Source organism: Oncorhynchus tshawytscha, linkage group LG11 (genome assembly GCF_018296145.1).
Source record: "Oncorhynchus tshawytscha isolate Ot180627B linkage group LG11, Otsh_v2.0, whole genome shotgun sequence".
Classification (NCBI taxonomy): Eukaryota; Metazoa; Chordata; class Actinopteri; order Salmoniformes; family Salmonidae; genus Oncorhynchus; species Oncorhynchus tshawytscha.
In genome coordinates this window covers 51,577,770-51,593,324 of record NC_056439.1, presented here as the reverse complement: position 1 = coordinate 51,593,324, position 15,555 = coordinate 51,577,770, and the positions used below count along the sequence as shown (strand labels likewise).

General features: G+C 46.6%; 1 protein-coding gene across 1 annotated transcript in view; it reads right to left on the bottom strand.

Moving 5' to 3' along the window:
- Positions 1 to 1,089: 1,089 nt before the first annotated feature.
- Positions 1,090 to 15,555, bottom strand: part of sos2 (son of sevenless homolog 2 (Drosophila)) — a 102,564-nt gene continuing 88,098 nt past the window's right edge. The window contains 11 exon segments of the mRNA XM_042330298.1: positions 1,090 to 4,597; positions 4,600 to 4,795; positions 9,582 to 9,685; positions 10,207 to 10,248; positions 10,344 to 10,605; positions 10,879 to 10,995; positions 12,203 to 12,258; positions 12,360 to 12,476; positions 12,946 to 13,063; positions 14,558 to 14,720; positions 15,467 to 15,555. The exon segment at positions 15,467 to 15,555 is cut by the window's right edge and continues 31 nt beyond it. Of these exon segments, the coding sequence (XP_042186232.1) occupies positions 4,290 to 4,597; positions 4,600 to 4,795; positions 9,582 to 9,685; positions 10,207 to 10,248; positions 10,344 to 10,605; positions 10,879 to 10,995; positions 12,203 to 12,258; positions 12,360 to 12,476; positions 12,946 to 13,063; positions 14,558 to 14,720; positions 15,467 to 15,555 (1,572 nt within the window). The 3' untranslated portion in view covers positions 1,090 to 4,289.

Sequence of the window (15,555 nt, the reverse complement as noted above, 5' to 3'; positions counted from 1 at the left end):
TCTGCATGATATTTAACTGTTCATTTACTTTGTCTACATCCAAAATGGTACACTATTCCCTACATAGTGCACTACTTTTTTTTTTACCAGGACCCATAGGGCTCTGTTCAAAAGTAGTGCACTATGTAGGGAATATGGTGCCATTATTTTACACTGGCTTGGAGGAGAGAGAAATGAACCCGAGTCCCACATCTGTTTGTACTGCCTTGCCAACTCCTATGGTCGTCGTCACACGTGTCATAACAACAACATACAGTACAATGCCGTAATAACCTGAGAGTTGTGGTCAGTGATGTTAGTGGTAGAATAAAAAAATAAAAAATAGGTGGATAAACTCTGATCGCCTGTTGTGATGGAAAAAGTAACACCGCCAATAATGAGTGAATTTTTCTGTCAAACTGTGGGTTAACGGTTAGGCAGCAAAAAAGGAAAGGAAAGGGCATTTCCCTCCACTACCATCAGCGGTGTGACAACATAACAGTTGGCAAGAAAACACGAGTGAATCTGGAACTCAGCCTAGGGAGACATGCCTTTCTTCTGTTTAACTCCCAGGGTCGACATTCTAGGTCTGCTGGAGGGGGGTGGAGCAGTCCCCAGTTTGTCCACTAGAGGAGCTGTTTGTCCTATCCACCAGGGGCGCTGTGGAGCACTCCCCAGTTTGTCCACTAGAGGAGCTGTTTGTCCTCCTATCCACTAGGGGCGCTGTGGAGCAGTCCCCAGTTTGTCCACTAGAGGAGCTGTTTGTCCTCCTATCCACTAGGGGCGCTGTGGAGCAGTCCCCAGTTTGTCCACTAGAGGAGCTGTTTGTCCTCCTATCCACTAGGGGCGCTGTGGAGCAGTCCCCAATTTGTCCACTAGAGGAGCTGTTTGTCCTCCTATCCACTAGAGGAGCTGTTTGTCCTCCTATCCACTAGGGGAGCTGTGGAGCAGTCCCCAGTTTGTCCACTAGAGGAGCCAACTGTCTGTAAACTAAAACTAGGCGACACAATGACCCGTTGTATCTGACTGTAACAACATTTGACCAAAGGGATGCAGTGTAGGGGGAGGGGGGTGTTATATATATATATATATATTTAAAATATAATACAATGAGAATGAGAAATCACTTTATACAAATTATTTGGTTAGTGTATACATGTTATATGCACAGTATCCCACAAACCTTTGTAGTGTACACATTTGGTTCTAAGCATTACATAGCCAACCGTATTTATTTATCATATCAGTTTTTTTAATAGCATTTAAAAAAGACACCTTTCGCTTACTCTGTAAAGAAAACAAAATCAAAAAAGGCACATCTGAGCATGATGCATGTTATTTCAGTATTTTAAAATGAAATGGCATATTTGAGAGGAGAGAGAGAGAGAGAGAGGAGGACAGTGACATCTGGTTAATAGAGGCTTCTTCTCGATGTGAATCCAGATATCTGAAACAGCCACTTGTTCCCAGTTTGTCCACTCGGGGAGCTGTTTGTCCTCCTATCCACTAGGGGCGCTGTGGAGCAGTTCCCAGTTTGTCCACTCGGGGAGCTGTTTGTCCTCCTATCCACTAGGGGCGCTGTGGAGCAGTCCCCAGTTTGTCCACTAGAGGAGCTGTTTGTCCTCCTATCCACTAGGGGAGCTGTGGAGCAGTCCCCAATTTGTCCACTAGAGGAGCCAACTGTCCATTTGTTCCAGGCTTTGTTGGGGTTGCTGCGAATGAAGAGTCCAGTGCTGAATTTCCATACCAACACTGCAGGCTGGTACAGTACTGGGTATGATGGTAGTAGAGCTGCAGATAGTGCTGGACAGACAGACAGCAGCATACAACTTTTAGGGGCACTTAGTTTGGGTTAAGACATCATCTTGGCTTTCAGCTAGCCTGGCTATAGGTCTGTTCTTGCCCACGCCATATGGAATCAACATGACAAATAGCCATAAGAGAACAGAGTAGGCCATAAGGCCAAACAGATCTGGGACCCGGGCTAGCTTTAAAAGGAACGTGCTAGTAGATACCCATAGACTTCCAGTCATGGGCGCTAAACGCTAGTTAGCGTTGGCTCACGAAACGACCTCTAACCTCCTTCACGCTGGACACAGAGATGTAACAATGGTATACACAAGATCATCTGACTCTGGGGTAGTTACACTACGCAAAATCCCAAAGTATCACTTCAAGGAGACGGAGAAAGAAATGTCTGGCTGCTATAGTTACCGCCTCCCTGGCCCGAAAATGAGATATCTCAATGTTGTTGTCACTCATCCTACTCTTCTTCCCAAGATCTGGGCTTTGTCCAGACATAAGAGATAGATAGAGGACTCATTTATATCAGTGCCATTATAGCATCTGTGACAGCATGGGCAGCTCCATAGAGATAGATTGAGGACTCATTTATATCCGCGCCATTATAGCATCTGTCACAGCATGGGCAGCTCCATAGAGATAGATCGAGGACTCATTTATATCCACGCCATTATAGCGTCTGTGACAGCATAGGCAGCTCCATAGAGATAGATCGAGGACTCATTTATATCCACGCCATTATAGCGTGCGTCTGTGACAGCATGGGCAGCTCCACAGAGATAGATCGAGGACTCATTTATATCCACGCCATTATAGCGTCTGTGACAGCATAGGCAGCTCCATAGAGATAGATCGAGGACTCATTTATATCCACGCCATTATAGCGTGCGTCTGTGACAGCATGGGCAGCTCCACAGAGATAGATCGAGGACTCATTTATATCCACGCCATTATAGCGTCTGTGACAGCATGGGCTGCTCCATAGAGATAGATCGAGGACTCATATTTATATCAGCACTGTGACAGCATGGGCAGCTCCATAGAGATAGATAGAGGACTCATTTATATCAGTGCCGTTGTAGCATCTGTGACAGCATGGGCAGCGCCATTGAGGCAACAACTCACAGGAATCCCCACCCAGTTGTCCACCTTGACTACTTTAAAATGGCGGAGGCACAGTGGAAGCCCTCAATGGCGCTGCCCATGCTAATATAGCCTTTTGGCCACTAGAGGCCTCTATCGTTTTCTATAGTCCAGAAACAAACAGACTTCTCCATCACATGACTGACGAGGGTAGACGAGTAGACGTCACTGCTGCCCTGCCCCAGCTAAAAGTGGATCCTACCCTACACTCCCCTCTCCGTCAATCTGTCTTCCGATATGTCCATCCGTCGGTCTCTCTCCCTCATTCTGAATGGCTCCCTGCCTCAGGTTAGAGGTCAGTGCTGTGGGATAAAAGGCTAACATCTGAAGTAGAGGGTGTAGCTACGACCAAGGGGGGGGGATGTTTTCCTGAACACTTTCAGTCAGTCAGTTCCCATTTTTTTTTTAGTTTGTCTTATCATTCCTCAAAAAGAAAATGTATCCCTTAAGTTTTCCCCCTGCATCAAATAAAACTTTGGCTACAAAAGTTAGAGATTATTAGAGAACACAAATGGGAAGAGTTGAGAGGCCTCAGAGGATTCTCCAGACAGAACCGCGGTACAGAACCGCGGGAAGAGCAATTGATAAGTTTGATCATTAAAGAGCAGTGAAGTCCAAATAGGTCCAGTGACTGTCAAGTCTGCGAGCCACAGGACAGGACTGACTGACTGACTCCTGGGTAAGTGAGTGAATGCTGCTCCTAGCACTACAGTGTGCCAATGGAACAACGGAACCACAAACACAGAGCATGGGGCTACCGAACTGGACCAGGACAGGCTGGAGAACCCGGGGTAAAACATTTTTTAAAAACCTGTCAGGGTAGGAGAAGGGCAACTACCAGAGCATAGCTTGCTGTCCTGTCCTGTCCTGTCCACTCTAGCAGAGTGGGACGTCTGTACCAAGAAAGAAACGCAGTGACATGTGCTGTGCTGTGTACAGGTATGTGACACGCGCACACACACACACCCACACACCAACGTACACACACACACCCACAGAGAGGAGGAGTTTGAATCAGTGTCTTGAGGCTACTTGTTCATTGGCTGGCACACTGTGGTGTATTTTCAATTGGCATGAAGGCGGAGCTACTGAATCCTGAGAGGCGTGGCAGGAGATGAGTGGGCGTGGTTTGGAGTGTGGTTGGAAACGAAGTCTTCTTTACGATCAGTAGCTTTAAAATCATGATTAGTTTGTTTGTTTTCATCCGCTCTAGGTCATAGTTCATAGTTCATAGTCTGATGCAGGTCATTAGTTCATAGTTTAATGTAGGACATAGTTTGTTTGCAGTTTGTATTGTGTGGAGCAACTCAAAGGCTTCCATGTTGACAACAAAAACAATACCAACAAAAGAAGCAGAAGGCTCCTCATTGGCTAGTGTCCGTGTTCTCCACCAATGAGAGGCTCTGTAACGGGGGCGGCAACAGCTCCCTCTTGTAGGTCTTTGGGGGGAGTTTGGGGAGCTGGGGGGAGGAGTTGGAGTTGTGGCGAGGGGGCACAGGGGGCGCCATGATGGGCAGCGGGAGAGGGCAGAGACTGTTCTGACTAGCGCTGAGGGGGCAGCTTCGTCGGGGACGCGGGGAGAGGGGTGCCCGGGGTGTGCCGGGGGATGAAGGGGAGCTGCCAAAGTCCCAGTGGAAGCGTCCGACAGGGGAGGGTTGAAGGTTCAGGGGTAGTTGATGAAGATCTCTGGGGGTCTCTGGGGGACAGGTGGAGGGGTGTCTGGCTGGGGGTCCCGGGGAGGTGGTGGTGGGGGGCTGGAGAGGGGGCCGTCGCTGGGGCTATTGTAGACCGGGGCGCGGGGCTGGATCCTGGGGAGTGGAGGGGGCAGCCTGGGCGGGATGGCTGGAGGACTGTCAGACCTGGAACTCAACTAGAACACACGGTGGTCAAAGTTAGATAAACTAACAAATAAATATATTTCTGAATTAAAACACAAACAGGATCCAAACAGTGATTGTTGACAAGCAGTCAGACTAAACTCACAGAGAAACATATTTCAAAATAATTCAACGCCAATATTTCACAACAATAAACGGTGTACTGTGTTACCAAGAGCATCCTATTTCACAACAATAAACGGTGTACTGTGTTACCAAGAGCATCCTATTTCACAACAATAAACTGTGTTACCAAGAGCATCCTATTTCACAACAATAAACGGTGTACTGTGTTACCAAGAGCATCCTATTTCACAACAATAAACGGTGTACTGTGTACTGTGTTACCAAGAGCATCCTATTTCACAACAATAAACGGTGTACTGTATTACCAAGAGCATCCTATTTCACAAGAAACACACAAACTGGAAATGCAACAAGCACTAAGGAGGACATTGTATGCATGTGAGTGTCAGGGTTTCCTCTAGCTGGTAATAGCCGGCTTTTAGCCAAAAGTGAGTGTCAGGGTTTCCTCTAGCTGGTAATAGCCGGCTTTTAGCCAAAAGTGAGTGTCAGGGTTTCCTCTAGTTGGTAATAGCTGGCTTTTAGCCAAAAGTGAGTGTCAGGGTTTCCTCTAGCTGGTAATAGCCGGCTTTTAGCCAAAAAATAAACAAGAAAAGTCGATAAATAAATTGTTAGAAAAAAAGAGATCCCCCCCCCATTGTGAAATAATGAGCTACTAGTTTTATTTCTCTATTTCTGGTAATTGAAGCGCGCTGCCTATTCGCCATAGGCAGCTAGGGTTAGCTAGGGCTGGCTTCAGCGAGTCACACACCACCACTTCGCGATGAGCTGGTGACAGTATGCATTTTTAAAACATCTACTTAATTGTTTGAAACCTGAACATTTTACGACATATGAGGTATGTCTTACCTTGCTTATAAATAAATAGCCTACGCTAAAAATCAACCAATAAATTGTTTTATAAAGACTTCCATATGCCATTGAAACCAGGAGCCTTTCTCTCTCATTATCCAGAAGCCAAAAGGCACAAATCAAATCTTATTTGTCACATAAGCCAAATACAACAGGTATATAGCCTCCACCATGAAATACTTACTTACAAGCCTTTAATCAAAGATGGTTTAAGAACTTAATAATAAATAAAAAAATTGAATAAAATAAAACAAATAATTAAACAGCAGCAGTAAAATAACAATAGCGAGGCTTTATACAGGGTATTACGGTACAGAGTCAATGTGGAGGCTATATACAGGGTATTACGGTACAGAGTCAATGTGGAGGCTATATACAGGGTATTACGGTACAGAGTCAATGTGGAGGCTATATACAGGGTATTACGGTACAGAGTCAATGTGGAGGCTATATACAGGGGGTACCGGTACAGAGTCAATGTGGAGGCTATATACAGGGTATTACGGTACAGAGTCAATGTGGAGGCTATATACAGGGTATTACGGTACAGAGTCAATGTGGAGGCTATATACAGGGTATTACGGTACAGAGTCAATGTGGAGGCTATATACAGGGTATTACGGTACAGAGTCAATGTGGAGGCTATATACAGGGTATTACGGTACAGAGTCAATGTGGAGGCTATATACAGGGGGTACCGGTACAGAGTCAATGTGGAGGCTATATACAGGGTATATACAGAGTCAATGTGGAGGCTATATACAGGGGGTACACAGAGTCAATGTGGAGGTTATATACAGGGTATTACGGTACAGAGTCAATGTGGAGGCTATATACAGGGGACAGAGTCAATGTGGAGGCTATATACAGGGTATTACGGTACAGAGTCAATGTGGAGGATATATACAGGGTATTACGGTACAGAGTCAATGTGGAGGCTATATACAGGGGGTACCGGTACAGAGTCAATGTGGATGCTATATACAGGGTATTACGGTACAGAGTCAATGTGGAGGCTATATACAGGGTATTACGGTACAGAGTCAATGTGGAGGCTATATACAGGGTATTACGGTACAGAGTCAATGTGGAGGCTATATACAGGGTATTACGGTACAGAGTCAATGTGGAGGCTATATACAGGGTATTACGGTACAGAGTCAATGTGGAGGCTATATACAGGGTATTACGGTACAGAGTCAATGTGGAGGCTATATACAGGGTATTACGGTACAGAGTCAATGTGGAGGCTATATACAGGGTATTACGGTACAGAGTCAATGTGGAGGCTATATACAGGGTATTACGGTACAGAGTCAATGTGGAGGCTATATACAGGGGTACCGGTACAGAGTCAATGTGGAGGCTATATACAGGGTATTACGGTACAGAGTCAATGTGGAGGCTATATACAGGTGGTACCGGTACAGAGTCAATGAGAAGGCTATATACAGGGTATTACGGTACAGAGTCAATGTGGAGGCTATATACAGGGGGTACCGGTACAGAGTCAATGTGGAGGCTATATACAGGGTATTACGGTACAGAGTCAATGTGGAGGATATATACAGGGTATTACGGTACAGAGTCAATGTGGAGGCTATATACAGGGGGTACCGGTACAGAGTCAATGTGGATGCTATATACAGGGTATTACGGTACAGAGTCAATGTGGAGGCTATATACAGGGTATTACGGTACAGAGTCAATGTGGAGGCTATATACAGGGTATTACGGTACAGAGTCAATGTGGAGGCTATATACAGGGTGTACCGGTACAGAGTCAATGTGGAGGCTATATACAGGGTATTACGGTACAGAGTCAATGTGGAGGCTATATACAGGGTATTACGGTACAGAGTCAATGTGGAGGCTATATACAGGGTATTACGGTACAGAGTCAATGTGGAGGCTATATACAGGGTATTACGGTACAGAGTCAATGTGGAGGCTTTATACAGGGGGTACCAGTACAGAGTCAATGTGGAGGCTATATACAGGGGTACCGGTACAGAGTCAATGTGGAGGCTATATACAGGGTGTACCAGTACAGAGTCAATGTGGAGGCTATATACAAGGGGTACCAGTACAGAGTCAATGTGGAGGCTATATACAGGGGGTACCGGTACAGAGTCAATGTGGAGGCTATATACAGGGGGTACCGGTACAGAGTCAATGTGGAGGCTATATACAGGGGGTACCGGTACAGAGTCAATGTGGAGACTATATACAGGGGTACCGGTACAGAGTCAATGTGGAGGCTATATACAGGGTATTACGGTACAGAGTCAATGTGGAGGCTATATACAGGGGGCATTGACTCGGTACCGGTACCCCTGTATATAGCCTCGTTATTGTTATTTTATTGTTGCTCTTTTATTAATTTTTTTACTTTAGTTTATTCTGTAAATATTTTTCTAAACTCTTATTTTTATTATTATTATTTTTATTTTTGTGAATTTTACCCCTTTTTCTCTCCAATTTCGTGGTGTCCAATTGTTTTTAGTAGTTACTATCTTGTCTCATCGCTACAACTCCCGTACGGGCTCTGGAGAGACGAAGGTTGAAGGTCATGCGTCCTCCGATACACAACCCAACCTAGCCGCACTGCTTAACACAGCGCACGTCCAACCCGGAAGCCAGCCGCACCAATGTGTCGGAGGAAACACCGTGCACTGCGCCCGGCCCGCCACAGGAGTCGCTGGTGCGCGATGAGACAAGGATTTCCCTACCGGCCAAGCCATCCCTAACCCGGACGACGTTAGGCCAATTGTGCGTCACCCTACGGACCTCCCGGTCGCGGCCGGTTACGACAGAGCCTGGGCGCAAACCCAGAGTCTCTGGTAGTACAGCCACCCAGGAGGCCCTAAACTCTTATTTTTAACCCTTAAAACTGCATTGTTGGTTAATAAGGGCTTGTCAGTAAGCATTTCACAGTAAGGTTATATACACCGGTTGTATACGGTGCATGTGACAAATAAAATGTGATTTAGAGTAGACTAGGGCTATCAGATAGCCCACATTTCCTCTCCTTTTTTCGCACAGGAAAACGTTTGTCCATTTTGAAAAACACATTTCATACAATTCTACTACACTTTATATGACTGGAGGAAAGATTAGCAGAATATATATTTTTTTAATACAACCAATGACAAGGTAGCCTTACTCTGCTAACACTGACGAACAGATCAATAAATACGACCGTATAAAGACGAGAAGGTGAAGACACTAAGAGAAAACGACGTCCTTCTAAACCTGGAGGAGGAAACGATTTGTTGTAAAACAAAGTGTCACTGAGCCAAAGATAAAGATGATGATAAATGATAAAGACAGTGACTATGTACCCTCCCCCTCCGAGGGATATGGCCGATGTTAAGGATTTTGAAAACTAAAAAGACAGATCGGAGACTTTTCATCGTCTTCTCTTTACAGCAATAGCTATTTGTTTTCCAAACTGTTTTTCCACGATTGTATTTTTTTCATTTTTAAATATTGCGATATGCTTGGCTGGGTGTCTCTGCTTTTCACTGACAGTCGCAACTCAACCATCATCTATTTGGTCATTTGCTGCCCAAATTGTAGGCCCTTCTTGGGTTCCCGAGTGTTGCAGCGGTTCAAGGCACTGCATCTCAGTCCATGTTCTGGTAAGATAAAACGACCATCATCTAAAATGTGATTTCTGTCATTCTGAGCCCTGTGGATGAGCGCTCTAATTTAGGTTAAGCAACCAATGCAAACGGGTCTGGGAACATTTCTTAAATGTTTAGTAAATTAAAATTCTGATGTTCAAATGTCCCGTGTCATATTTTCCTAACAGAAACCGTGGTGTGTGTGTGTTTTAACCTTGGTCTCAGAGAAAGCATCCTTCCTGCGAGGGGGAAGTGGAGGGGGTTTGAGTAAGTCCTCTCCTAGCTGGTGAAGGCTTCCACAAGACACTGACTGGACCTCTACACATAGCAAGGTACAAGAGATCAATCAATCAATCAAATGTATTTATAAAGCCCGTTTATAAAGCCTGTTTAACAGGGGGACTCGACACATCAGGGGGACTCGACACAGCAGGGGGACTCGACACAGCAGGGGGACTCGACACAGCATGGGGGACTCGACACAGCAGGGGGAGGGGACTCGACACAGCAGGGGAGGGACTCGACACAGCAGGGGGACAGCGGGGGGGACTCGACACAGCAGGGGGGGACTCGACACAGCAGGGGGACTCGACACAGCAGGGGGGACTCGACACAGCAGGGGGGACTCGACACAGCAGGGTGGGGGACTGACTCGACACAGCAGGGTGGGGGGACTCGACACAGCAGGGTGGGGGGACTCGACACAGCAGGGTGGGGGGACTCGACACAGCAGGGTGGGGGGACTCGACACAGCAGGGGGAGGGACTCGACACAGCAGGGGGAGGGACTCGACACAGCAGGGTGGGGGACTGACTCGACACAGCATCCGTAACACTCACTTGAGGGTGGGAGGAGTACATTAGCGAATATGGAGTTTCCACCTGTAAAATGAAGACAGATGTTGAAATATATCGGTTCCGTTCACAGTGTTTCACCAGAGATAAGTGTGTGTCTGTCTCTATGTGCCCCAGCTCACCGTAGGAGTTGCAGAGGTCTTGCTCCATGAAGACAGAGATGAGGTCTGAGGTGGCAGACTGCGGAGGGGTGGGGGTGTTGGGTGAGGTGGGGACCGAGGCTACGGAAGAGGTCTCATGCTCTGTCTCAGCGATGCTCCTGAAGGTGATCTTGTGGGGGGGCTCTCTCTCCAAGGGTACGGGGTGGCCCTTCAGGGTCCCTGACGTAGAGGTACGCACCGGCCGGATCCCCGGGGATTTCAGGGGGTACAGGGTCTTCCTGGGCTGGAGGAGAGAGGGTACAAGAGGAGGGTTGAGGACCTGGTAACTGTTAAGCACTTTGTTAAAAAAGACAGATGAATTTATGAAAAAGTATTTTCTGCACAGGGACTGGAGTTTAGGGTGGGGAGGTTTTTGATTCCATGTCAATTCAGGAAGTCATCTGAAATTCCAATTTAAAAATGTTTCTCGTTGCTTTTCATCTTCCTGCTCCATTTTGTTTTTGTGATTTACAACTGATCATCACCCTGACGGACGATACATATAAAGAAATCTTACGAATCGTGGCGGCTGCTTGCAGTTGCGAGGCTCAATCTCCTGAGACTTGTTGAACAGATAGTCAGAGAACTCCTTCTCACCCAGACTGCCCATCGGGTTCAGGTTCTCAAAAAACCTCTGGGACGAGAAAAAAAAAACACAAGACACAATGCAGGCCATCAGATGAATAATTGTCCTTAAGAGTGGATAATGGCAAGGAGAACACTCATTCTGGTGCAGAAGAGGGAGAGGCCGAGAAAAAAAAGGGAGGGAGGGAGAGGAAGCGAGAGAAAGAGAGAGAGGAGGAGGGGAAGAAAGAGGGGGGAAGAAAGAGGGGAAGAAAGAGGGGAGAGGAGGGGAAGAGAGAGGGGAGAGGAGGGGAAGAGAGGGAGAGGGAGGGAAGAGAGAGGAAGGGAAGAGAGAGGGAGAGGAGGGGAAGAAAGAGGAAGAGGAGGGGAAGAGAGAGGGAGGGGAAGAGAGAGGGAGAGGAGGGGAAGAGAGAGGAGGGGAAGAGAGAGGAGGGGAAGAAGAGGGAGAGGGGGGAAGAAAGAGGGAGAGGAGGGGAAGAGAGAGGGAGAGGAGGGGAAGAGGAGGGAGAGGAGGGGAAGAGGGAGGGAGGGGAGGAGGGGAAGAGGAGAGGAGGGGGGAAGAGGAGGGAGAGGAGGGGAAGAGAGAGGAGAGAGGGAGGGGGGTAAGAGAGAGGGAGGAGGAAAGAAAGAGGGAGAGGAGGGGAAGAGGATGGAGAGGAGGGGAAGAGAGAGGGAGAGGAGGGAAAGAGAAAGAGAGGGAGAGGGAGGGAAGAGAGATGGAGAGGAGGGTTTATGAATACACTGACAGACTGATTGGTCCACCTTGGTGTCCTGAGGAGGACAGTAAGGGGTTTGATTGGCCTAGAGACAGTAAGGCTGGTTTTGATTGGGAGACAGTAAGGCTGGTTTTGAGAGGATGGAGGAGGAGACAGGGAAGATGTCCTGAGAGGGACCTTGAGACAGTAAATAGTGGTTTATGAATACACTGACAGACTGATTGGTCCACCTTGGTGTCCTGATGGACCTTGAGACAGTAAGGCTGGTTTGATTGGCCTACCTTGAGACAGTAAGGCTGGTTTTGATTGGCCGACCTTGAGACAGTAAGGCTGGTTTTGATCGGCCTACCTGGATGTCCTGATGGACCTTGAGACAGTAAGGCTGGTTTGATTGGCCTACCTTGATGTCCTGCTGCACCTTGAGACAGTAAGGCTGGTTTTGATTGGCCTACCTTGATGTCCTGCTGCACCTTGAGACAGTAAGGCTGGTTTGATTGGCCTACCTTGAGACAGTACCTTGGCTGGTTTTGATTGGCCTACCTTGATGTCCTGCTGCACCTTGAGACAGTACGGCTGGTTTTGATTCTGATGTCCTGCTGCACTGAGACAGTGGCTGGTTTGATTGGCTCTCCTGTGATTTCTGGTTTTGATTGGCCTACCTTGATGTCCTGCTGCACCTTGAGACTTACTGAAGTACTGCTGATCAGATTTCTGCTTTGCCGTGTCTTACTGAAGTTGATCAGCTCTTTGCCGTGTCTCTTCAGGAAGTCGGGGTTCCCCTCCTCTGTCTTCAGGATGTTGGTCAGGTAGATACCTGGGGACAGGGAGGAGAGCGACATGGTCAGAGTAGTCCTAGCTAAATACATCACTCAGTCAACCTAATACATCCAATGGCTCAGAACATTTTATTTTACCTTTATTTAACTAGGCAAGTCAGTTAAGAACAAATTCTTATTTTCAATGACGGCCTAGGAACAGTGGGTTAACTGCCTGTTCAAAGGGCAGAACAACAGATTTGTACCTTGTCAGCTTGGGGATTTGAACTTGCAACCTTCCGGTTACTAGTCCAACGCTCTAACCACTAGGCTACCCTGCCGACGCTAGCTGGCATGACGCTAGCACCGACAGGGTTGAGGGGCTCGCATTCCCTCGTGGGCCACACATTAATACTGAATCGATGTGTCACAGTAAATGTTGACGGTTCTGTAAGTTTGCTTTCGCTAAAAGCGTCTGTTATACAAACAAAAAAGACAATAAAAAACACTCGGTTATATCGGTGTTACCAAAGAAAGGCACACAGGGCGGGTTAATGGACTTGAGCTTGGCCAGGTACTTCTTGAAATGGTCCTGGCTCAGTTCCACTGCTTCCTCTAGGATCCTCTTCTTCCTCTCGGGGACCGCCTGACAGACAAGAACAACACGGACATCTCTCGTTAACTTGCTGCGCCGTAAAAGCATAGAAATAGCGCATATAGAACAGATCTTGCCACTTATCAGACTCGTTTTCAATGCGAATGACAGATCTATAAATAACATTTCTATGTGAATTTCGTTGGGTCGCCCCAACAAAGCCACATACTGGAACTTGATTCTCAGTAAAATCTTTGGTCTTAAGTGCCAACAAGTAATATAACAATAATAATGTACCATTTAGCAAATGCTTTTATCCAAAGCGACTAACAGTCAAAGCTGACACACATTTGAAGTCTGGGTGGCCTCAGCAGGAATTGAACCCTTAGCCCTTGGCGTTGCAAGTGCCTTAGACCACTGCGCCACCCGCGATGCCTACTTTTTATACATTGTAGCAAATACATTTATTTTTTGATACTTAAATATATTTAAAACCAAATGCTTTTAGACTATGAAAAAGGTATCTTTACTCAAATATGACAATTAGGTATTTTTCCCCCCCACCACTGCTGATGAGAGCTACGATGCTAATATTTGCATCAACTCTTCACAGTTGTGTTCTGTGGGTGTCACAGATTAGACTGAAACCCCATTTCATTGCTCCACATTACAACACTCCAACCTTGTTTAACATCATCTAGTCTATGTCATGATTCCACCAATTGTAACCTTCTGCGTGCGTCCCTTTCAAAAGACAGACTTTAATTTTGAAGGCCAACCGCAAATTCCACTTTTGTGGCTAATCCATATTGTGGCTAGCTTCACAACACATAACCCGGTCCGGTCGAGCCTCACTAGCCAGAGGAAGTTAAGTGGCTAGCTAGCTAGTTATTTTCATGAACTGAAGTTCAACAATAGTGGCTACCTAGCTAATACTTGCTTACATGGATTCCTAAATCATTACTAAGAATAATGAAAATGACTGCAGTTTCATTATTTTTAGGCTGGATGCATTGGTGCTAGTTAGCTACCAAGCTAAAGCTAGCTAGCTACCAAACGAAACCTAGTTAGCTACCAAGCTAAAGCTCGCTAGCTGCCTAGCTAGCTAGCTACCAAGCTAAAGCTAGTTAGCTACCAAGCTAAAGCAAGCTACCAAGCTAAAGCTAGCTAGCTACCAAGCTAAAGCTAGTTAGCTGCTGCAGAAGTTGCTAATAACGTCTGTATCAAAGATATTGCAAACATTTTTAATCCTGCTCGTTTGATCCTGATCTTATTTCAAATGCTCACACACAGACTTTTCCCCCATTCGGTCTAACAAATAACGCCCTATTACCCAACGCGTTATTGTAAACACACCGTTCGTGTTTGCTTGTTTGCAGACTTTTATTTTTGGTACAGTTTTGACAGTGCTACTGATCGTCGTGGTGGAGCTAAAAAATAAAATGGCGTTTTTATGACACGTCAAATAGTGTTCTTTTGACGTGAATCGTTTTTTTTGACACGCAAAGACCTAAACGGCGTTCCATAGCGAAGGTGTGCGTTCACCTCAAAGGTGTGATCGAGCCGGTAGACAGGGACAGAGTTGATGGCGGAGACCACCTCCAGAACACCGTTGAAATTGTTGAGCTCCTGAAACACCTGGAGGATCTCAATGACCCGGGTGAACACTGCTACCCTCTCATCCAGGTTCTCTGCTTCCACAATACACCTGACAGAGAGAGACAGACAGAGAGACAGAGAGAGAGACAGACAGAGAGACAGAGAGACAGAGAGAGAGAGAGAGAGAGAGAGAGAGAGAGAGACAAACAGAGAGACAGAGAGAGAGAGAGAGAGAGAGAGAGAGAGACAAACAGAGAGACAGAGAGAGACAGAGAGAGAGAGACAGACAAACAGAGAGACAGAGAGAGACAGAGAGAGAGAGACAGACAGACAGAGAGACAGACAGAGCAAGAGAGAGAGAGACAGACAGACAGAGAAACAGAGAGACAGAGAGAGACAGAGAGAGAGAGCGAGACAGACAGACAGACAGACAGACAGACAGACAGACACAGACAGACAGACAGAGCAAGAGAGAGAGAGACAGACAGACAGAGAGACAGACAGAGCAAGAGAGAGAGAGACAGACAAACAGAGAGACAGAGAGACAGAGAGAGAGAGACAGACAGACAGAGAGACAGACAGAGCAAGAGAGAGAGAGACAGACAGACAGAGAAACAGAGAGACAGAGAGAGAGACAGAGAGAGAGAGCGAGACAGACAGACAGACAGACAGACAGACAGACAGACAGAGCGAGAGAGAGAGAGAGACAGGATATCAGTATTACAGTTACTGACTGAGTTCACAGCAGGGAGATGTTCAGTAGGGCACACAGTAGGAAAATAATTATTATCGGACAAGTTCATGTTCGACTCGGTTTCATAACATAGTCCACCTACTACTACCACCATTACTCACTTCTCAAACCACAGTGTGAGGTTGGTGGTGTGGCGGATCATTCTCAGTAGGTTGGGAGAGTTATTCTCCTTGTCCTCTTTGGTCCAGAC